The sequence below is a fragment of the Cololabis saira genome, chromosome 23, assembly GCF_033807715.1.
Source record: "Cololabis saira isolate AMF1-May2022 chromosome 23, fColSai1.1, whole genome shotgun sequence".
Taxonomy (NCBI): Eukaryota; Metazoa; Chordata; class Actinopteri; order Beloniformes; family Belonidae; genus Cololabis; species Cololabis saira.
The window spans coordinates 25,489,956-25,514,384 of NC_084609.1; the positions used below are offsets into that span (position 1 = coordinate 25,489,956).

Below are 24,429 nucleotides of genomic sequence, written 5' to 3' on the forward strand. Positions count from 1 at the left end.
AAAAGCTTCTAAAAGACATTGAAGCACCGCCGTGCAGAGATCTGTGGCTGGGATGTTCTGCAGTCAAGATAATGAACTAGATGAATAGATGAGCACCTCAGTCAGCATGAAGTAAATAAGACCTTCCTGGGTGATGGTCACCTCGCTCCTGGCCTCAGTAGTGGCGTTAGCTCACCTATATTTAATAGAGATGATTTACTGGCTACTTAGCTGCTGTAAGAGTTTGTATTGGTTAGTTAAGCTTCAAGTCTATTGATCAAATCTTTGCTGCATGCAGTATTTGAGGTTAAATCACGTGGCTTCAGTCGTCGTGAGCAGGATTAGACGTGAAGTGATCGAGTCATGCATCTTTGCGGAGTAGAAATTTAACAAATGTCATTAACCCTTTAAGTCGTGATATATGAAAAATACTTTAACATATCGAAAACAAAAGGGAAAAAAATAGTTCATTTTATTTATTCTTTACAATTTTTTTTTTTTTTTTTTTAACATTTTTCTTTAATTGATTAGAAATTATGTACTTTTTTGGGACAATTATGTAAATTATGACATCTCCTAAATATATGATAAAGACATGACACACCAAGCGTTTAAACACTAGGATTTAAGGCTTTAATCACGATTATGCTGCAAGAAAAATCACCCAAATTGTGAAACACTTAAAAAAAATGTTTTTAAATCAACCATGTTACAGAAACAGTCGGTGAGGTACGAGCTGGTGCTTTTGGTCTGTGTGATGTCATTTTTCCAACATTCACTTTTTGTTTTGGATGTAAACTTTTGGAGTGTAAATATTTTACTTCACATGAAGAAACTGGATGAATTGAATGTGTTTTCTACAGCATTTATGACCTCGGAGCCCTTTTATCACTGAAACCATCCTGCGAGTCACTTAAGCTGTCACATGACCCTCCACACCCTGTACAGAGCTGGAGCAAACATCTTTGTCGCTGAAGGGATCGTCCCACTCGTTAAAACAGCTTCACTTTATTTATTTTACTGTAAACCATTTCAGAAATAAAGTGCACAGCCACTTGTGCTGCAAACACTTCTCCTATTTTCTGTAGTCCACCTGTAACACTCAGGGGAGATTTTCCTCAACACCACCGATGGCAGATTCTTCATCCCGACAGACGACGTTGGCATTCATGCTGGACGTGACCCCGCTGACGCCGTCGGCAGAGACGGTCAGGGATGGCGGCATCCTGCCCGTCACCGCGACCTTAAGAGCAGTCAGCCAGCTCTGCCTGGCGTCGGGACCGTCACAGGAGAAAACGTGGGCGGCTTTGGACCGTTTGAGGCAGAAACTGTGCTGACCTGAAAGCTCCTGGGGGGGAACCTCAACCATGCAGCCGAGGAGAGGTAGACTGAATAAAGGCTTCACGTCCTGGAAACATGGGAGAGAAAAAAAAGTGTTAACTTCTGTGTCATTAAAGGATAAATGCACCTTTTCTACTTAACACCGCCCCCCAACCGCTGACGCTTGATGTGTACGTTAAGTAAAAAAGGACTCTTAGTTCAATACAGGCAGGACTTAGTTGTGTTAGATGGCATAACAAAACCTGACACTTTAAATCAAGAACTTACTGAGATGTTTGCAAGCTTTGCTAAGCTGTGTCGTTTTATTCAAGTTTCCTGATGCTCAATTTACAAAATGTTACAAAATGCACCAATCACTGTGCATTTTATCCTGATAAGATTGGCTTAAATTGATTTAGTGCAACAACATAAATTATTTAGTCCCATTGGAGCAAATAGAGACGAATAATGACTGGAAGTTGTTATGCCGCCATGTCATTTGGAAAATCTGCACATTCTAGCTCTTAGACCTTTAAACATACCCAAACTGTCCATTTAGTAGCAATGCTGGTATATAATGAAATACACGTAGAAGTCACTTGAGTGGCCAAATCAAAGCAAAAATAGAGCAGATTCACAGCAAAAGCAACCCACAACACGGCATTTTACCTACTCTGTCCGACACTGAAAGAATATCAGAGTCAAGTTTGATCAAACTTCGGACAAATCACAGTTCTTGTGTGATTTGGTCATGAGTGCTGTCTAGAGTCGATGTGCAGCAGAGTTCAAGGACACAACCTGGAATTTTCTTATGAAACACACTACAATTTCATGGTTTAATCTGATTTTGCCATTTAGGACAACGTCAGGAGATGAATTACTGAGAGGGAAAGAGCTTTTTACATCTGATTTATTCTGAATCTCTGGACAAAACTCCTCCACAGCAGCTCATCTATTCAGCTGAAGTTGCCATGGTGACCAAGCCATGCTCAAGGAGAACCACATTCATGACACTGAACACTGTCCTTAGCTCATACAGTGAAACAGAAACTGACACTTTAAATAAGGTTTTATGTATTAAAAACGGAAATTATTTTTTTCCTAATTCTCCAAATGAATTCAGCTTTAGAAGAACACGAGACGCATTACACCGATGTATGATGTTTGGAGGACAGGTCTCATAAAGCAGGGGCTGGCGGTGACCTTAAATGTTTTAGCAATTTCCCCAGTAAGTTCACTCCAAGGTCAAAGTGCCAAACGCCTGAACAGCACATCACCACAAACACTCGAGCACAGTGGTGGAGGAGTGATGATCTGGGCTCGTCGTGCAGTCTCAGCACCTCCACATGTCAAACATGTCGCTGCTAAAAGGTGGTTCTAGCAGTGGTTGAATTAGGTGGGTTTTCACATGCTGCTTCTGCTTTTTGGCTTAGTTTCTGTTCAGCTACTGATACGTCACGTGCTACTGTTTACCTGAACGTACACCTATCCAACTATAAGGCCCGTTCATTTACCGGTAAATGCATCCTTCAAAAAAATGCTCTCTCAGACTTAAAAATATTAGTTGGAGATCTAAATAAAACAGACATTACACAGTTAAGAAGTAACATCTTCAGCTTTACTGGGTCTTTTTTTTTTCTACTCTCATTTCCTACTCGACTGTGGCAACATCCCGTACCCTCCTTAGAGTCCACCGACCCAAACATTGTGATAACAAGCCACAGACTTCACTACCTGCTGAGCTGCTTGCACATGCAGGACGGGAGGATCGGTCCCGGTAAGAACACACCACACCGTCTGCAGATTCCCAGAGTCGTCTCCGTGCTGCAGGAAACCGCTCATCACGCCGTCACGGGCCCCTGCACCGGCCTCAGCCTGCGACCACGCATAACACAAGTCAATACCCAAGTCTCAACGTTCTGTTTACACCAGAACTTCTCAAAAGGGGACATGAAGAGTTGTGAGCACCCACGTCCAGGGTTCTTCTCTTCTTTCTGTCGGCCCGTTCGCCCCTCCGGCCCGTCAGGATGGAATAACAAGCTTTGCACACTTTGTTCGGCTTATTACCGTCATACTCCAGCGCCACTTTATTGTCGGAGCATTTCCAGCAGACCACCTGAGGGAAGAGATACGCCGTCACCCCTGAACCGTCCTGAAATGAAGACTCAGACGCCGTGTTACTCACGAAGCCGCACGCCCGGCAGTGGTGTCTCCTCCTGGTGATCGCATTAAAAGGCTCCCGGCACGTCATGCACAGGGTCACCTCGTTGTCCCTGATCCAGCGAGGGGCCCGTCGGCCGAGTTCCTTCATCTGTCCAACACATAATATATCTGTTAGGACTTTACACCCCCCCCCCACGCCTGCTCAGCTCCATGTTCATGTATTTATACGAGCAGACTCACTGGATCCTCCACATTTAACTCCCTCGAAGCCAGTTTGAAGGTTTCATGCTTCTGCTGAAACACGTCGATGGCTTCCTGAACGGCCTGTCGGAACCAAACAAAAGCACTTTAAAAAGAGTCTGACAGACTTATTAATTCATGCCGTATTTAGAGGAAATGCAAGTAAAGAACGCTACCTTTATCCATTCGTCTCGTTCCTGCTCGCAGCTTGAAAACAGCAGCAAAAATCAGTCGTTACATTTGGATGTCACACGTGGAACATTTAATCAGTTCTCAAAAAAGTGTTTATAAAAATCAGATAAGGTTGGAAAACAGAAGTGTGCAATAAAATATTTCCGTACAATTTGAAGTAAATCATTAGATATGTCAGAGATGCAATTTTATAGGTCAATTTAAATGTTCCTAAACTTCTGATCCCTCGGTTTTGACCCAAAACTGTTACTGACCAGAAAGAAAATCCTTTTATTTTTTTAAGCAAGTTTTGATTTAATTGAATGTGTGCATCTTCATGAACACTGAATGTAAATAACTTTTTCTCCAAAAATCTCAGTAGTTTACTGCATCCTTCCTTTAAAAAAAAAAAAAGAAAAAAAAAAGGAGAAATCCCCGTTTTACATTTCCAAAGTCCAGCTGAAAAGACGTAACAGCAGGGTGAACTTTAAAACCGTAGTCTCTAATATAAAAGCATGCCAGTCTCCTTGTCTTTAATGCCGTTGAAGTGCTTGTAAACAGCAGTGAAACCATCTCCCTTCAAACGAGTATCCTCTAACATCTGAGATGAGCTCTAGAGTCATCAAGTCTGATAAATGCTGATTTGATGGCTCAAATGCGGGTTAGCTGAGGTTTTAGGGACTATTGTCGACCTCCATTTTCATTACATTTTGTATAAAGAAACTTCAACACCTCATTTAAAAAGCGAACCAATTAGGGACAATAACACTATTTCTCTACATAAAGTTTTATAAATAGTGCAATCATCATCATGGGAATGTTCCTCAGGAGCTTATAATGTTGACCTTAACTGTACATGGTTTCTTTGACATTTAAAAGAAATTGACAGATTTGAGTCTCAGGAAAAAGGAAACTGTTGTCTGAGCCGATATTTCATGATGCATTCACTAGACAAATATTAAAAACACAAATTGATCACCAGGTCAGATCAAAACAAGACGATTCAGTCACCAGAGAGCTTGATCACGGATCTCCTTCTACATAAACCACAGCGATGTGCACATACCTGGCCTGCAGCTCGACTGTCTTCTCCTTCCCAGAGACCTGAAAGGTGAAGGGGTGATCTTCGTTGGTGGTCTGATGGACGTGCATGCCGTCGACGCCGATCCTGCAACGGACAGTGAAACGCTGCCCGACCAGGCTGAACTTCGGAGAGCAGCACAGGAGAAAGTTGTTGAACTGCGGAGAAGAGTTAACGCAAAGCTTGAAAAGAGTGGTTTAAAGTGAGACAGCCCTGCTCCCGTGACAGAGCAGACATGATGACAGATGCATTCATTTGATTGGCTCAACATTTATACCACAAAACGGTTAAGCGTTTGAGTATAAACCGCTAAGCTGACCAGGAAGAGGTGTCTCTCCATGGCCGACGTGTTCCTGGCAGCCAGCTTGAGCAGACGACCCTCCCTGAGAAACTCGTTGGTCGGGTTCACCACCTCCTCCTCTCCAACCATCTCGTAGATCTCCAGCAGCCGTTTCAGGCTCTCCTAGGAAACAAAGCAGCGCTGAAACGGACCTGCGCAAACACAGACCAAGTCTCCTGAACTGGCCTCTGGACTAAAACGCTCTGGCGTCATGTGACGGTACTGAAGTCTCGCTCAGAATAACGGTAAAATGGTGCGCCAACGCGGTAACATACGGCTTTGAGGATGGCGCTGTTGGAGTGAGTGGCTGCCATGGAAATGGCCTGCAAGGACTCTGCGGGGGAGAAACATTTCCCGTTTTACTGGCAGATATCTCTGAAATGAAAGAAAAGCCACCTGCACAGAGAACCTACTCTGAGACAGCTCGTAATCCGGGTCGTCGCCCGGCAGCTTCTTCAGGTAGTCCCTCAGCAGCAGCTCGTAGCGAGGAACCCTCTGGACCGGCTCCAGCATGTGGTGCTGCAGGGTGAGGTGGCCACACACGTCCTGACTCTGACAACAATCACATCTGGATTAGACATCGGCGGGACCTAACAGCACCCACGTACACTGGCGGGCCTCTCTCACCTGTATCTCCTGGATCACGTTTCTGAAAGCAGACGAGCGTTCGGTCCAAGTCCTCACCAGCTCCATGGCCTGGTCGAAGTTCCTGACGTAGTCGGCGTACATCCTCAGGAAAGGTGCATGCTGCAGGAGAGCTTTACCCAGACCGGGACTCTCCCTCCTGGGGTGAGGAGTGGGAGACTTAACACACTGTGTTGGTCCAATAGCTAAATGTTTACTGAACTCTGTCATGAAAAACACTCAAATATTCACATCCAGCTGGAGCGCGAAGGAGTCATTAAGTTTCCCCACAATTTGATCCACGAGGTCTGTTCCTACTTGATCTACTCTACAGGAATGGTACGGCTTTTAATCAGTTCGCTGCGTTTTTGTCCAGCTGATCTCAGCCAGGACGACAGCAGCTGGAGGAGCAGGTCGTCAGCAAAGGCCAAATTACTTTTTTGGATTTAGCTACAAGCAAAGTCACAGCATTAGAGGCTTCTCGGGTTTTGGCTGACATCTAAAACCTTTTTGTTTTGGGGTCACCTGTATTCTGAAAGTTCCCTCTTAAATAACTCGGGTGGCTTCACAACATGACACTAGGGATGGGCGATATGGACTAAAAAAAATGTATCATGATAATTTCTGGCATTTATCCTGATAAAAGAAATACCAATTCAACTCGACCTTTTCAACTATAAATCTATCTCGCTCTCAGGTCTGCCCTGTTTGTTACTTGTCTGTCTGTCTGTCTGTCACAATAGGGACATCCCTTACAATCAGATGAAGGATGAAGATGGGGATGAAGACTGTCTTGATAATGACAGTCTCATCATATCATCTCCCTCCCTCCCTCCCTCCCTTCCTTCTAAATCAGCTTTACACAAAAACTTTATCAAAGGGAATTTATCGTTTTTACCGCTATATGACAAATTCTTATCGTGAGGAATTTTTTTTTTAACAGTATATCGTGAACGGTACAATATCGCCCATTCCTACATGACACCAATGGTTTGTGGTAGGATGCGGCTAGAAACATGCTGGTTTCATGCTGCTACTTGCTAACTTCTTGCTGTATTTTGCTGGCTGTAATTTCACCTTCGTCGGGACCTTAGCATCATTGCTGCCATCCCTTGACCAACGACTACATTGTTATTTTTGGCCGTGACAGGTGAATTTGGGGATTATTCTTAAGATACTAATCATACATATAAATTTAGTTTTACACATATACATTTCTATTAAATTATTTATCAAATAATAGTTCTGATTGGACATATTTTGCAAAACCAGAACTTTAAAATATATAAAGTTCAGTTATTCAGATTTGTAGAACCCATTGGTTGATGGCTTTGAAGTGATCTGGTTAAAAAGAAAAAGTTACTGCTCTCTCAATTCAAGTCCTGGTTAAGAAAGTATTCGCATGTAGGCATCCGACGGTGTTCGGCGGTTAGGCGGCTGCAAACAGCTGCCGTGTTGAACCCGGAGGTGCGCCCGCTGCCACAGGGAAACCAAAACCGCGCGTAGGACTCACCAGCAGCAGATGCAGTTTTCCAGGTCCGGCAGCAGAAACTGGCTGTGGAAGGAGTAGATGGAGGACACGTTTGAGAAGATATTTCTCACGACTTCGAGAGGAAATGAGCCTCGATCCGCCTCGTCTGTCAGACGCGAACAGAAGACCTGAAGAGGGAATTGAGAGAAAGTTTCCGTCACACAGGATTAATGGTAAATGTTGCAGCACGGTTAAATTCAGCTGGTCGGCATATCAGAACAAGAAAAGTTAGGAAAGTCAGTGATAACATCCTCAAAAGATGCAATTAAAGCAACATGACAGGCCATTAAGAAAAATGGAGAAGCCCATTTTAGCAGCTTCTCACCATCCTGAGCTCAAACACAATGAGAAAGCTCTGGTGTGGAAAGAAAAATACAGAAACTTAACATACAGCACAGACCAAAAGTTTGGACACACCTTCTTATTCAAAAGAATGGGAAAGTGTGTCCAAACTTTTGGTCCGTACTGTATATACTTTACAAATGTGGCAGAAACTTGCTTTATTTTCCTCCCAATTTCCCATTAAAATGATCTGTTGGAGTGATCAGGCTGTCTAACTGCTCCTGACTAATTCCTAAGTCCCCCTGCAGCTCCTGAACGAGCTTCAAGTCCTCCAACTCCGGTCGTTGGTGGAGGATATCGGACTTGCATCCTCTCCGTCTTTGCTGCAGCTCCAGCTAAAGTCAAAGTGTGTAATTTGCTAAATCGTGCATTTATGTCCATAACTAAAATAAAAACACACTCCTGCGTGACTCCAGGATGCTTTGACGCCATAGTAACAGAAGAAACCAGTACACAACAGAACCCCAACAGATGATGTTGTCTAATAGATTTAGACGGCTCAGGATCAAATATCTGCCATGTTGACCATTTCTTTGTGGAGGAAACTACTTTACCTGGTCAAGCAGGTGGAGGCGAGCCACGTAGGCCCTCTCAGTCTGCAGGAGTTCATTGGCGATCTTGTACAGCTTGTTTTCCGCGTCTTCCTCTTCTTTTGGCTCGCTTTCTCCCGGTTCGTTTGTTCCCTCTTCCCCATGTTCTTCCCCTCTGGACTCCCTGTGAGTCCTCTCATCATCTGCAGGCGTTTTAGTCCATTCGCAGGAATATCTTGAGCCATGCCTCGTCAGCTTCACACCTCCTTCCATTTTATCACTCATCCCCGTCCCATGTACTTCTGGCCAGTCTTCCCCCGAAGTCACCCGGTCCGTTTGCTGTGACGGACCACTTTTATTGTTAGAAGACGGTTCTTCACTTGAGGTGCGTCTGAGCCGACAGTCGGCAGGGGCGTTGATGCTGATCCCAGGCCCATCGCGGCTGGCTGACTGCAGAGGTTTCAGCGGCCAGCGTTCACCTTTTTCAGCAGAAATCCTGGACAGTGATGAAAAAAAAAAAAGAAAACATTTAAGTCATGATGTCACAAGAAGCCGGTGAGATGTTGGAGGTGAGGGTGGGGTCAAAACGTCTACCTGCCCTCATCCATGTAAATGACCAGGTCGGGCACGCTCACAGCCTTCTCCACTTTCTTCTCCCGTCTTTCCGTCTGCTCGTTTGAGATTCTGTTCAGACCCAGCCAGGACTTGGAGTTTCTGGCAGGGCTATAGCTGCCCATTCTCTTCTGAACAGGACTCGGGGTCCGCAGCTTTCCCATGAGAGGACTGTGGTTTCTTGGGGACAGCTTGGCAGGGCTGTGGCCTCCCTCTCTCAATGGGCTGCAGCTCTGAATGCCTCTTTTGCCTGGACTTGGAGATCCCAGAACCGGACCACTTGGAAGTCCTTGAGCATGACTGGCAGGGCCGAGATGGGCCCACGATGCTGGACTCAGAAAATAGCTCACCCCACCTCCAACTGGACTTAGAGCGGGGCTCACACAGGGAAGAGAGACTCCATAATCCCTGCTGGGACTCCGGTCGGGCTCGGCGCCATTAACTTGCTGGAGTGATACTTTTCCTGCTGCCGGAGTGCAGCCCTGATCCCGTCTGGGGCTCTTAGGGCTCTGGAGGTGAGCTGGTTCAGGAGGCACTGCCAAGAAGAAGAAGAACCGTGGTTGGCAGGAATCACTCAGCAACACAGCCGCTCCCACAAAAGTCCCCACAAGTTGGAATCAAAAGATAAATACTACCAATGCCAACATGGGTGGGGTTTAGGTTCTGCATGCGGACTCTCGAGTCTGAGCCTACCTTCCGGTTTCAGCGGCGATCTCTTTGCTGGGTTTTTTCCACCACCTTCAGCTTTAGAGTTTGGTATCGGACCACGGAAACTGTCACAAGCCCGACCGCAGCTGTACAAGCCACACACGCCGCCGCTCACGTCTGACAACAGAGACAGTAGTTATTACACCCTCAGACGCCGCGCGGCAAAGCTTTTCAGGGAAGCTGAATTCACATAGATTTGTTTCCTTCTTCAACAAGAACTCAAAGTTGTACTGGCTAGAAAAAACAAAAATAATATACACAAAGCTGCAGAGAGTTTTGTTTTGCAGAAATAGAAAATAATGTAATAATTGTTCGCCCTGGAGTCTGTTACTATTTAAAAAAAAAAAAAGACACTTGTGATTTAAAAACGTGTGACACTGCAAGAATTGGGGAACATATTAGTATTTTTTTGTACATACTACTATTATTTAATTTCTGGAACTTTACAACACTTCATAACTTCCAAGAGTGCAATTCAAGGATATTTCTGCTTTTAAAAGCATTTAACGGTTAAATATGTTATGCAAAAAGGGAATAATCTTATGGCCTCATTTTGGCATGGCCCATACTTTGGATTAACTATTTTAAACCGCTTAAATGTGTGCTTTTTTCCCCTTTTTTACAAAAGATAATTGCTTGTATCCAACTAGATCATCGATACATGATGAGTTTGACTGCGTACAAAACATCAGATCATGTATATAGTCACTGGTAACTTCTTTCACATGGAGGCTGTGTCTTTAATTTGACTTCATGCAACTTATTAGTTGATTTTCTATGAAATAGCGACACATCAAAAATAGCTTCCATGCCATTTAAAAATCACAAATCTGAAATCTGCACACTGACTGTTCGAGTTACATCCTCACTCGGCAATGCAAACTTTCCATTTTCAAATTGTGTAACTGGTTGTTTTCTTACCTGCGTTCGCATCCAAACGTAAATCGTGATAATCTGCTACTAGTACTAGAAAATAAAGCCTTGTACTCCACTGCTGGCTCCGTTTAAGTGAGGCTGGTCAGGCGGAGAAGTAAGAGCTCAAGCTGCTTTCTCAATGGAATACTTCTGCTTTCTTACTTCTGCTTATTGCTGCAGAAGGTGTGCCCTTTGCCAGACTTACAAGTTATACTCTCGTGTCTGCAACACCCAACAACTTGTCTGCAGCAAACGACACCAATCAGGATAAAAAAAGTAGCTGTTATGCAACACCGACGACTAGCACGCTTTATCAAATAAATGGCAAAACAGACTTAAAGCAGCACTATGTAACTTTTTCACCTTAATATAATATTTCCAGAGTCATTATGATGGTACATCAACTTACAACAGGTTTAATGACACCTCTGTCATGGTCTGAGGGGTCTGTATCGCCTTCACTGGCACTATGTAACTTGGAGGTGGATGGTAGGAACCCTTCCACACTACTGGTAAAACATTACCGCTTTTGTCCAAAGGAGCCGCCAAACTCAACAAAAGCTGAAAGTTACATTGTGCTGCTTTAAATTGAAATTTCAGTGCACTTCAGAGCCTTTAGAGGATATAAACATATAAATAAGTGTCATATCTATTAAATTAATAGTGTGACATTGCAGAAAGAATAGATATTTTATTCAAATGCTGGTCAGAAGTTGCTGTAGATAATAATTTTTTATATAAATTTAATATATACACAGAATAATTAAAAAAGTTATTTGGCATACAAAGTTCTTTACTAAAAGTTTACTTTTTTGTACTATTCTTTACCCGTAAACACTGTTTCCTCCATACTGGTTCAAGTATAGATGGCACAGCTGAATCCTGCTTCTGATAGTACCATCGGAGCAAACTTACTTGAAAACAGATCTTCCTCACTGTGAGAACAGTGAGGCTTGTGTGTGTGTGTGTGTGTGTGTGTGTGTGTGTGTGTGTGTGTGTGTGTGTGTGTGTGTGTACTAAACGAATGGCAGTCTTAAGACGAACAAGCAAAGTCCAGGCTGAATCAGGGGAAAGAGATTTTACTGGTCTAATCCAACAACCTCAGTGAGCAAGTGGGGCTAAAATAACTTCAAAATGCATGCATGCCCACACAAAGGCTTTACACTCGTGAGCTGGACAGGAAACCTCACATGTGAAAACAAGGAGGTTTAATGCACTTACCCGCTTGTCCTGGTCACCCTCTTGCAAGGCAGCTGCAGGTTTTTTTTGTTTGTTTTTTATATCCCAACTAAGAGAAAGAGGTTTTGGTCTTACCCTGCATTTCAAGAAGTGGACAACATACTAACAACCCCTAGATGTATGGGCTCAAATTAATGCCATAAGTATTTTATATCTGTAAATAAACTTTGTACTTGTAGAAATATTTTGTGCGTGTGCAAAAAATATTTGTACTTGCAAAAAATATTTGTACCTGCAAAACATATTTGTACTACTAGATACAAAGCTACAAAGTTTTTTTTACAAAGCTACAAAGTTTTTTTACAAAAGCTACAAACTTTTTTTACAAAAGCTACAAACTTTTTTTACAACTACGAGTTATGGCACTGTTTTGACGTGCACGTACAAATATTTTTTTCACACGCACAAAATATTTTTACAAGTACAAATATTTTTTGCAAGTACAAATATTTTTTGCACATGCACAAAATATTTCTACAAGTACAACGTTTATTTACAGATACAAAATACTTATGGCATTAATTTGAGCCCATATAGATGTGGCCTCCAGCATCACTACAGTTGTTAGAGGCTGCTGAACACTTAACAGTGGGACACTGGTTAGGAAAACTTAAAGGAAATGAACATATGCATCTGCAAGGTTATCTTAAACTGCAGTGCATCTTGTTAGAACACACAATTTACTAGTGAATTTACTACTGTATTTCAGCAGTTTATTGGTTCATAGACAAACACATACAGCAGGAAAATAGTCTGGATAAAGGGATGCAGGTAGTATATAAAATATAAAGATACCAGGATGTGTGTGGTGTTTTATGCTCCAAGTTTATAACGTAATGAATTATAATCATCATCATCATATTTTTTTTTTTAAATATAAGTCATATTAGTGAAGATTTAACGTATTAAATTGGGATTGTGGCCTCACCTGAGACGTGGCATTCGTCCACTACACTTTTGTCTCTCCGCCTGATGGCCACGCGTCTGAATTCCTCTGTCTCACGGTTGACTCTCAGAGTCAAACTATTCCTCTTCTTCAAGTCAAACATAATTATACTACTCAAACAATAATTCCCCGGTTAAAACTGTGCAGGCAGTAGCGCAGGTGAGGACAGCTCTCCTCACTCACTCAATTACTGCTGATGTTGATTCAGCTGTCGATAAGCCCCGCCTCTGATTGAAGGCCCCGCCCCCTGCTGGAGGACAGGGGCCAATCAGCGCCCGGTTATCGTTACCATGGTGATCGGTGTTGCATTATACCCCTCAGCAAAATCAGTGACGAAGATTGAAATAGTTATTTTTTGAAAACCACAGTAAATTGAACGTCCCGCGCTGATATTACAGTTTAAATTCTCAGTGAGAAAACACTTTGAACACTGAATTCAAAGTTCAGATTCAGATTCAGACGACTTTATTAATCGGTTTGGGAGGTTCCCTCGGGGAAATTGACATCTCCATCTCACACACACAACACTGTCATTTACAAATCAAACACGCCAAAAGCCAAACACCCATATAAAGATAAAAAGATAAGAAAAATTAAAATTAAAAATTAAAATAAAAGTAAGAGGTAAAAACAAAAATAAAAATAAAAATAGAAAAAATAAAAATAACAATAAAATAGTGCCATAAAAAGAATAATAAGGATAGAAAAAGGGTTTGTAATATTGCACAAAGTTATTGCACTGTCCTGGTTATTGCGCAATTGCACAAGTGTAAGAATAAATCAGTTTAAACTTTTTAAAATAAGAAGTCAAAAGGCCTAACAACAATTGATCTGCTGATAACATCACGAGAGTTTAACTCTCTTATGTGACCCAACAGTTCAGTATCTGGAGACTGCTTCACACGTCCTGGATCACAACCCCTGTTCATCATTACTCCTCCAACCTGTCTGCACATATGAAAGTCACAAGAAAAGGTGTTATTGTCCAAAACACAATACCTGCAGCCACGTCTGGGTAAGACAGGCACAGCATTTACTTCAGGCTCACTGGGCTTTTACCTGGCAACAGTTTGGGGGGCCAAACAGCATATCATTATTTTCCACAACTTTTTTCTGCCCTAAAAGTGTCTGAATTGCAAAAACTATGCATTCTACAGAGATCAAATGATAATTATCTTGATAGACGTCTAGGTTTGACTATATTAAGATAATTTTAGCTTAAATTTCAACCATTGGAGTGGATGAAGCCTCAATCATGGCCAGTCCCTAAAGGGCAATTTCACCACATTTTTAAATAACAGCCAATTAAATTTCAAAGGCCAAGATTCACAAATATACATGAAAGATATTTATTAAACCTTTCTGTGTTCTTTGATAATGCCATGATTACAATATAATTAAACTGATGGAGAGGAACCGTGGTTTAGACTTAGCCCCCCCTTCGTTGGAGCCTTGATTGGTCCCAGTCACTCGGCTCTCTTCGTCTTCTTTCACTCCCCAAACATTGTGGACTTAGCCTTGTACTCATGTAACCACTCTTGGTTGTTTCTTCTTCTAAGCTGTTCTCGAGATAAGGCAACTAATTCAAGTTATTAAGAATGAATATATGTAAGTATGTGTGATACCTTCAAATGGTAAGGAATTTGCATACTTAAGTGTGTGAGCAAGGTCAAAAAATCCAACTGATGTTTGGACCTTTCTATCTACGTTTTAGTTACCTGTACCTCATGCAAAAGCTAAAATACATCCCCAACAGCTCTGTGCCCAACACTTTCTTATGTACCAGGTCTGAAAGAACTGTGCTTTTGCTTTCTTTACATTTTTACTGATGTTGTAGTCTGATGTCAGAGTAACAAAAGCAGCACATTTGCTTGTTGTTGTATGTGGTTTGCAGTGCATCTTGAACCTTTAGTTATTTCTTAACACTGACCTGTGTGTTTGACATGTATGAAATGTGAGGGAGTGTGAAGGAACTGTAACATCCACTCAGCTCTTAACACAAGTCTGTTAAGCTGGGAATGAGGAGTAAGTACACCGGTGTCAGAGCTGCAAATGCTGCAGATTCATTGATGATGAGAAAGGACAGGAGGCTGACTGAAGTGGCTGTACGGGAGAGGAACAAGAGGAGGGTGACTTGTGAATAAATTGTCTCCGTATGTCCCTGCCTGTGAATCAGTACAGATATATCTGGATGGAATAAACAGTGGTTATTTGAGAGGGAACAAAACATATGTCATGTCGTATTCTTAGGGGAAAGATAATCCAACTGAAACAGTAAATGTAACATGGGTCTAAAAATAATTTTTCTTGTTAATCAATATGACAGCATGAACATATTATGACAAAAGTCACTAAACCAAGTGTGTTCCAAAAATTACACACCTGAGGTTTCCACAGCTGATGGGAGTTATAATGTGAGAGGCTACATGACAGTAACAGCACCAAAAGATGTGTAGGTTTTGCTGCAGACACCACAGGACTCTCTCATGATTACCACACGCTGATGACTCAATAGATTTCTTTTTTTTAACAATATATAACTGGATAGTAGTCAGGGGGTTTAGAGCTTATGTTAATTGGTTTCATACATATCTACCATTTGTTTTACAAACCAGAATATAATTCTACATAAGATTTTAAAAAATGCATGTGGCATCTCTTCCCCTTGTATGATCAAGCGGATCTTGCAGCTGGACAGTGCCATCTAGTGGATTTAGTCGATACAGCAACACAACTCGCGGGGGCCATATACGTCGAAATTCCCCTATCCAAAAATCTGTTTCAAACAGACAACTGAAAACGAACAAGATAGATGTAACGATAAATTATGTTTATAGATATATACCTTAAAGAAGAGAAATGAATTAAAAAAAATAAAGAAAACATTTCTGTCAGAAGTGGGATTCGAACCCACGCCTCCAGGGGAGACTGCGACCTGAACGCAGCGCCTTAGACCGCTCGGCCATCCTGACTGTAATACATAAGCAAGAGTGATAATTCTTATTGTTATATTTTTATATATTTGATATCATTCTCAAGAGCGCTTTCGGATCGGCCGGCTGGAAAGTTGATTAATTTTCACCATTGACCAATGAGACGGCCGGAAAGTTGATATAATGTTGACCATTGACCAATGAGACGGCTGGAAAGTTGATTTAATATTGACCATTGACCAATGAGACGGCTGGAAAGTTGACCGGCGTTGTACCCCCGAAATAAACCCAGAGAAAAAGCGTGTTAAATTCTTCGGAAAAATTATATTATCTCATGCTGGTTAAAGAGCACAGGTAGGCTACATGGTGGGATTTTCGTTTGGAATTGGCTAAAATAAAGGGGTTACAAGTTGTCATTGTGGGTTAGTGTTATATACTAGACAGAGTATGGGCTCTTTTTGTTATTGGTTTGTTATTAGTTGTGTTTAGTTTAGTAGGTGGTAACTTTTTTGCTGTTTTATGTTTTTGTGTTTGGGTTTAGCATCTTTTTTTTAAACCTTCATCCTTTTGGGAATATTGTTATTGTTTTTTTTCTTTATTTTAATTTCTAAATATTAGTCATTATGCATTTTTACATCTTATTGTAAAATATTAGTATTGTAAATATAAATGAGTAATTACGTGCCTTTCTACATCTTCCGCTCCGCTCCATGGGAGACCGAGCCTTCTGCTCCGCTGCCCCCACATCTGGAACTCCCTCCCTGAACCCCCACATCTGGAAGTCCCTCCCTGAACCCCCACATCTGGAAGTCCCTCCCTGAACCCCCACATCTGGAAGTCCCTCCCTGAACCCCCACATCTGGAAGTCCCTCCCTGAACCTCCACATCTGGAACTCCCTCCCTGAACCTCCACATCTGGAACTCCCTCCCTGAACCTCCACATCTGGAAGTCCCTCCCTGAACCTCCACATCTGGAACTCCCTCCCTGAACCCCCACATCTGGAACTCCCTCCCTGAACCCCCACATCTGGAACTCCCTCCCTGAACACCTACGTCGACCCCAGTCTGTGGGCACTTTTAAAAAGGGGCTGAAGACTTTTCTGTTCAGGAAGTCTTTCCCTGGTCTTTTATAGATGTTTTTATTGTCTCTGTGCTTTTATGCTTTTACTTCTGGTTTTTTATGTGTTTTGATTTCATTCCTTTTCGTTTATTTTGTATCTGTAACACTTTGAGATTATTTTATGAAAAGTGCTTTACATATAAAATGTATTATTATTATTATTATTATTATTATTATTATTATTATTATTATTATTATTATTATTATTATTATCTTAACGTTACAACTACGATTGTTGTTGTTGTTATTTCTGTTTTATTTTACCATGTAAATATATATTTATATAAGTTAATAGAAGTTTATAAATATCAGTCAGCATTTATTGTGATTTGTGCTTTTTCTATTGTTGTTATTATCATTTCAATAAAATTGTATGTTTATAAGTGATTTTATGACTTTCTTCCTCTTATTCCATTGTTGTAAACTCAAATGGTAAGATCCTTTAGAAATTATACAAGGCTAACTGTCCCAAATTGGACATATAGTTTAGGGAAAGAAATGTGTAGAATGAACCTTTATTCCTACTATCTAATTTTTTTACTCTTAAATAAACGTTCTCGTTATGGGCATCTCTGGGCTCGAACTCGCGAACTCCCGCTTGAGTCGGCTTTTTTTTTCGTGCAGTTCCCGTGCTCGATCTCGCGATGTCGCGGGTGATTTTGATCATTTCTGGATAATTCAATAATTAACTGTGTGCATTTTACTGTAATCTAGCGGAGATCAAAACAGACGCATCTCGGAGACCAATATACTTTTAGTCCTTGGAAAAACTGCTGAAACCTCCAACAAGCAGCAAGATTGAGGCAGACAATGATGCAAACGAACAAACCAAATAAAAGAGCAAACTAACATACAGATCTATATACAAAATAATCATGACGGAAATATACTAATCAGATTTGTCAAATCTGTAAGTATTCAGTTAATCAATGATGGTGCGGGCTCATCATTAATGATGATGATTATGGTCCCTGGCTTGGGCGTGCCTGGTTAACGTGAAACTTAACTCTGAGTTGTTGATCTGGATTTAAGTTTTCATTTCTGGGAAGTGAAAGTTAAGTTGGTCTGACGCGATGCTGCTCGGCTCGGTGCTGCGCCTTTAAAAGCGTGTACGAGCCCACGCAGAGGAGAGTCTCCATCTGTGATCCAGAGGAAAGAAACGACCAATCAAACCTTACAGGAGACTTCTGATTTGCTGAAAACATTCACATCATGAGGCGAGTATCCGGATTTTCTCCGCTCTGAACCCTTTTCTCATCTTCTTGTTCCTCTTATCTTTTATTATATATTTATAGTGTGCTTTATATTTTCATTGTTCATATATGCAGTACTCGAGTTGTAAAAATAAATCAGGGGGGATGGTGGATTTTATCATATGGGGACAGATAATTTATGCTGATTACAAATAATATTATATATTACAAATAATAGCAGTGACACACCTGCAGAAATACTGCAGGAATGACATAGCAGTTAAATGCAGCCTTCTGTAAGCTTTAAATATCCACTGGGCTTACATCTAATACATCAAAACACAATATTTAAAAAACAGTTTTCTGAACTTATCTGATTCTGTCCTTCACAGGATAAGTAAAATGGATCACTGCAAAAACTCAAAATAAGAATATTTGTCCTATTTCTAGATACAATGTCTAATTTTAGTAAAAAAAATCTTATTACACTTAAAACAAGACTCATCACTGGAAAAAACTATAATTTTCACCTGTTTCAAGTAGATTTTCACTTGAAATAAGTAGAAAAATCTGCCAGTGGAACAAGATTTTTTTGCTTGTAATAAGAAGATAAATCTTGTCCCACTGGCAGATTTTTCTACTTATTTCAAGTGAAAATTTACTTGAAACAGGTGACAATTGTCAAATAAGTTATTTTTCTGGTGATGACTCTAAATGTTGAAATAGCAGTAAAACCACATTCATTGATGAAATGACATAAGGGATGGAAAGGGGGGATGGCAGTTTTACAGGGGGGATGATTTTGACCGTTTTTATTTCAGGGGGGATTTCATCCCCCCTCATCCCCCCTCAACTCCAGTACTGCATATATGCTCCTATTTCCTTCTTGCTCATTTCTTGTCTCCTCCCTTCTTCTATTCCCTCCCTCCTGATCTCCCTCTTGTCTCAGCCATTATCTTAAAAATAATCTGATATTTTTAAATTCCCCTTAAATTCGCCCTCTTGTTTCAAAACATTTTGTTTCCAGTTAAATACTAGTTTTAAATTCTATATATCTTGATTTGATCATTAGACGTTACTGGATCAGTTTTGCTGCCTGTTTACATGCTGGACAGGTGAGCATCCACCCGTTTACCACTTTTACCTGTCCAGATGGATCCAGAGGTATGGCGAGCTAAAAGGGTAACAAAACCCAATATTATGTAACGAAACAGGGTTTAAAATACCAAATGATGATGAAAAAAGCATTTGTGAACAGCAAAAATAACATTGTCGTGTAAACCTGTTCTACCTGTCAGGTAAGATAAGAGATAAGATAAGATATTCCTTTATTTTCTCCCTCAGTGGGGAAACTTATTTTGTTGGCAGCAGTACAGTTAGCACACGCATGCAGGGGAAGGGTAAAAGACTAAAAAGTAAAAAATAAAAAATATATAAAAAATACAAAAATGATGTATATATAAAATATGTAAAATATGTATAATTACAGAATATGAGCAGTATATACAGTAGAAGAAAAAAACAGTGCAAAAAAAGCAGGTAGAGTCTTGTGAGGTAGACTGGTGGATATTGCACATATGATTTGCACATCTTATATTATTGCACAGTTATTGTTATTAACAGATTAACAGATTATTTGCGTTACTGAAAGATCCTTATTTGCAGCGTTTAATGAGCACGTGTAAAAACCGCCGCAGCCTATTAAAACACCATGAAAAAAAATGTTATTCAACTACAACACATGTAAAACGCAGTATTTTATTAAAGCAGGATTATATCTGAGCGGACAGTGAAGAATAAGAGCCGACCAACTCATCCATCGATAGGACCCGCCCCTTAAACCCAGATGAGCCAATGGCCGCTGAGTATCAGTTCCACAGGGATCAGAAGTTAGATCTGAACTCCTGTCTCTCCAGATGAAACTAATTAAAGTAAATGAATGTAATCCTCCCCTGTGGTGCATGAACAGTGTAGATCCTGGATGCTGCCATCTGTTGTCATGACGACAGGAAACCCTCCCCTACAAACATTCAGTTGCCATTGTACATCTGTAAACAGCACTGGTGGTGCTCTGGTCAGCTCCCACCCTTTCATTCATCCCTCCTTGCTTCATTGTTTCCTCCATCCTTCCTTAGTCCCTACCTTGCTTCTTTTTGAAGCTCCTTACTTCATTTTTCTTTTGAGGTTTTACATCAGATTGTGTGACCTTTTTAAACGTCTTCCCCTCAGTGCTGCTCAGAGCCCGTCCACGTTGGAGTCCAGACTGAAGGGCCTGGAGTGCCACTTCACCTGGGACCTGGATTCCAGCCCTTCCAGACTGATCCGTAGCAGGGACGAGCTGGAAGACATCGGCACCGACGAGGGAAACCTCTGGCTGGGTCATGTTTACAACCTGCAGGGTTTCATCTGCTATAAGCTTGGTGATGAAGAAAAGGCCCGGCGTTTCCTCAGCCAGGCCACCGAAGCCTTCCGACGGCTGAAGAACACGGATGAAGGTCCCTGGTTGGTGGTGAATTTCGGGAATCTGGCCTGGCTGCACCACCTTCTGGGAGAAGACAAACAGAGTGAGGATTACCTGTCAAAGGTTGACGCCCTGCTGAGGGAACACCCGTCTCCATCCCAGGATGAGCTCCACCCGGAGATCTGCGCAGAGAAGGCCTGGACCCTGATGAAGTTTGACAAAGACAAGAAGCAGCTGGCTGCAGATTACTTCCAGAAGGCAATCGAGATGCAGCCGGACATGGTGCACTGGCGGACCAGCCGCGTGATTGGGAGGGTGAGCGCTCAGAAGCACAGTGACACAGACCTGGCTCAGGACATCTGGAAGGAGATGGGAGAGGCCAGAGAGCAGGATCCAGATGACTCGTACCTTGCTGCCGTGGAGCTGCTCATAAAAGCAAAGAAAGGAGAGCAAGTCAACGATGAAGCTCATGAGCTGGAGGAAAAGATTATACTGAATCCTGTCGGCAGTTACAGCGGGATCAAGGTCTTGCTCAGGGTGTACAGACAGCTGGACGACATCGACCAAGCCATCAATTTGGCAGAGAAGGTCCTAAAGGACTATCCTGATAATCGATACCTGAAGAGGTGCGCCGCACTCTGCTACAAATGGAGAATCGTTTTCTTCAGGGACGGTCGTCCAAACCCATCTAGAAGCATGATGGAACGAGCCATCAGCCTGCATGAACAGATGATTCCTCTTTACCCCGATTCTGCCCTCATGAAGAAGCTCGACCTCGCAAACTTACATGCAAAAGCAAGCGGGGGCCTACAGAAGGCAGATGGTATTTACCAGGAGCTGCTGAGGCGGGACCTGGAACCTGCAGACAAGCAGCTGGTCTACAACAGCTACGCTAAATACTTAAACTTCGAGCGGCGAGACTGGGACAGGTCAATCACCTACCACATGAAGACAGCAGAGATCCGTCTGGAGTCCCACGCCAAGCAGAACAGCATCCGAGCGCTGAAGAAGATCAGCGAGCGAGGCAGGAACAAGAGGTGTAGAGAAATCCAGATGTTCCTGGAAACACTGCCGGAGGACCAGCTGGAGTGAGCGTTCAACAACAGCTGGACAACAAAGTGTATTCCTCATAACTGCAAATACTCGTTAACAGCTGAGTTTAACTGATGTTTAGACGAGAGAAAAGAGATTTGGCTTTTTAATTCACCTGCTACCAGAAAATGTACGTTACTGCATAAAAGTATGTTTCAGTGTGATGTAATCATGTTTGTATAAACTCACGAGTCACAGCTTGTTTCTTTGATAATTTGATTGCACCTGGGAACCAGTGGGCGGGATTGGTCCCAATCAAGGCTCCAACTAAGGGAGGGCCAAGTCTAAACCACGGTAAACCTTGTGTAAGTTTGCTTTGAATCTCCAATAAGAAAACCTAACTGAGAGAAGTTGTCTGTCTTTATTTCTAGCACCTTCTGTCTCATATCAAGGGCACTCAGGTTTTTTTTTTTTTATTTTATTTTTTTTATCCCCGATTTTTTACCCATTTCATCACCCAGTGCTCCTACCTAGACAGTCCTGGGCATTGCTCCCCTCTGCCAACCCCGGGAGGGCCCTACACCGAGCTCAGGTCTCCTTCTTATCCTGAGGAGTGACAGACCTAGGGTTGCCACCCGTCCCGTAAAATACGGAATTGTCCTTTATTTGAGAAAAAAATGTTGCGTCCCGTATTGAACTAATACGGAACACGATTTGTACCGTATTTTCATTAACTTTTACACCATGATCTAGTTGAATTATTGAAATAAATGAACCTTTACACCATATTCTAGTTGAATTATTGAAATAAATTAACTTCTACACCATGATCTAGTTGAATTATTGAAATAAATGAACCTTTACACCATATTCTAGTTGAATTATTGAAATAAATTAACTTTTACACCATATTCTAGTTGAATTATTGAAATAAATTAACTTTTACACCATATTCTAGTTGAATTATTGAAATAAGTTAACTTTTACACCATATTCTAGTTGAATTATTGAAATAAATTAACCTTTACACCATATTCTAGTTGAATTATTGAAACAAATTAACTTTTACACCATATTCTAGTTGAATTATTGAAATAAGTTAACTTTTACACCATATTCTAGTTGAATTATTGAAATAAGTTAACTTTTACACCATATTCTAGTTGAATTATTGAAATAAATTAACCTTTACACCATATTCTAGTTGAATTATTGAAACAAATTAACTTTTACACCATATTCTAGTTGAATTATTGAAATAAGTTAACTTTTACACCATATTCTAGTTGAATTATTGAAATAAGTTAACTTTTACACCATATTCTAGTTGAATTATTGAAATAAATTAACTTTTACACCATATTCTAGTTGAATTATTGAAATAAATTAACTTTTACACCATATTCTAGTTGAATTATTGAAATAAATTAACTTTTACACCATATTCTAGTTGAATTATTGAAATAAGTTAACTTTTACACCATATTCTAGTTGAATTATTGAAATAAATTAACCTTTACACCATATTCTAGTTGAATTATTGAAACAAATTAACTTTTACACCATATTCTAGTTGAATTATTGAAATAAGTTAACTTTTACACCATATTCTAGTTGAATTATTGAAATAAATTAACTTTTACACCATATTCTAGTTGAATTATTGAAATAAATTAACTTTTACACCATATTCTAGTTGAATTATTGAAATAAGTTAACTTTTACACCATATTCTAGTTGAATTATTGAAATAAATTAACCTTTACACCATATTCTAGTTGAATTATTGAAACAAATTAACTTTTACACCATATTCTAGTTGAATTATTGAAATAAATTAACTTTTACACCATATTCTAGTTGAATTATTGAAATAAATTAACTTTTACACCATATTCTAGTTGAATTATTGAAATAAATTAACTTTTACACCATATTCTAGTTGAATTATTGAAATAAATTAACTTTTACACCATATTCTAGTTGAATTATTGAAATAAATTAACTTTTACACCATATTCTAGTGGAATTATTGAAATAAATTAACTTTTACACCATATTCTTCACCTGTATGTATATTATACATCTGGGCTGATGTGGACATACGTAGCATAGGAGGCTATCTCAGTTGCTATATGGTTGTCTCTCTCTACAGTCATGAAAGTTCAATGCTATTAAAGCATTTTAAACTTTAAATCAAAGCATTTTGTTTTTCATATAAAATAAACACATTTTTATTCAGTTTAGAAGTTTTAGGGCTTTTTTTTGGCTCCTGCGCTGCTGAAATCAGGGCGTCCCTTATTTCTATTTCTGAAAGGTGGCAACCCTAGACAGACCGCTTCTTTTCACCAGACAGGGTGGGGTTTCTCTGGCCGGACGTACTTTTTTTGGCTCCCGATACATTTCCGATACTTTTTCCCGATCAGATACATTTTGGCAATGAATTAAGTAAAAAAGTAAAGTAAAAAAAAGTAAAGTAAATTAAGTAAAAACAAATGTATTGTCCATTCTCTCCAACATGGACATATTTTTTTTTTTCACTGACTGCATCATTGGCTCAAAACAAAGCTTATCAGCACTGGTGCCACAAAATGTAGAAAAATGAAATTGTAAACTAAAACAAAAAGTGCAGAATAGTGCAATAACAAAAATAAATCAATTTCACTTCAAAAGGAGGTAGTTTACCTACTAGGTTCAAAAGTTGACTGACATCCAGTCAAACTCACAATCAATAAGAAAATTTTAATACATTTTGGCTTAACCAGAATTCTCAACAGCATGAAATGAATAGCAGCAGATATTCATTGCGGCTGTTATAGTTTTCTGTCACTGTGCTGTAATGATGTCACGCGGAGCGTAAGAACCAAGTGTGGTTCTTCAGAGAAAAACGGTTTAGACCGTAACACCGGTCCCGCAAAATAGCAGTCCATCATCCGTTGTGTTGTTACC

At 40.6% G+C, this 24,429-nt stretch overlaps 2 protein-coding genes and 1 non-coding gene across 3 annotated transcripts; 1 reads left to right on the forward strand and 2 right to left on the reverse strand.

Moving 5' to 3' along the window:
- Nucleotides 1–497: 497 nt before the first annotated feature.
- LOC133424285 (FYVE, RhoGEF and PH domain-containing protein 4-like) lies at nucleotides 498–12,874 on the reverse strand. The gene is made up of 16 exons (XM_061714787.1): nucleotides 12,724–12,874; nucleotides 9,627–9,758; nucleotides 8,916–9,468; nucleotides 8,346–8,817; nucleotides 7,432–7,577; nucleotides 5,922–6,078; nucleotides 5,708–5,846; nucleotides 5,570–5,628; nucleotides 5,274–5,417; nucleotides 4,940–5,112; nucleotides 3,879–3,909; nucleotides 3,703–3,786; nucleotides 3,485–3,610; nucleotides 3,272–3,415; nucleotides 3,034–3,174; nucleotides 498–1,387 (listed from the first exon to the last, which is right to left on the reverse strand). Exons 1-16 carry the CDS (start codon nucleotides 12,842–12,844, stop codon nucleotides 1,082–1,084), a joined length of 2,928 nt encoding a protein of 975 aa, XP_061570771.1. The 5' UTR covers nucleotides 12,845–12,874; the 3' UTR covers nucleotides 498–1,081.
- A 2,756-nt stretch (nucleotides 12,875–15,630) lies between these two features.
- Nucleotides 15,631–15,713, reverse strand: trnal-cag (transfer RNA leucine (anticodon CAG)). Its single transcript has one exon. It is a non-coding gene; the product is annotated as a tRNA-Leu (tRNA).
- Nucleotides 15,714–17,898: 2,185 nt separating this feature from the next.
- On the forward strand, nucleotides 17,899–21,915 carry LOC133424068 (interferon-induced protein with tetratricopeptide repeats 1-like). The gene is made up of 2 exons (XM_061714465.1): nucleotides 17,899–18,011; nucleotides 20,217–21,915. Exons 1-2 carry the CDS (start codon nucleotides 18,007–18,009, stop codon nucleotides 21,538–21,540), a joined length of 1,329 nt encoding a protein of 442 aa, XP_061570449.1. The 5' UTR covers nucleotides 17,899–18,006; the 3' UTR covers nucleotides 21,541–21,915.
- The last annotated feature ends 2,514 nt before the right edge of the window (nucleotides 21,916–24,429 follow it).

Excerpts from the sequence above, each read along its gene's own strand:
- LOC133424285 (XM_061714787.1), bottom strand. The coding sequence starts at position 12,844 with ATGTTTGACTTGAAGAAGAGGAATAGTTTGACTCTGAGAGTCAACCGT. Across the intron at positions 5,418-5,569 it reads ACAGCGCCATCCTCAAAGCC|GAGAGCCTGAAACGGCTGCT; the intron begins GTATGTTACCGC and ends TTTGTTTCCTAG. Across the intron at positions 3,910-4,939 it reads ACAGTCGAGCTGCAGGCCAG|CTGCGAGCAGGAACGAGACG; the intron begins GTATGTGCACAT and ends GCTGTTTTCAAG.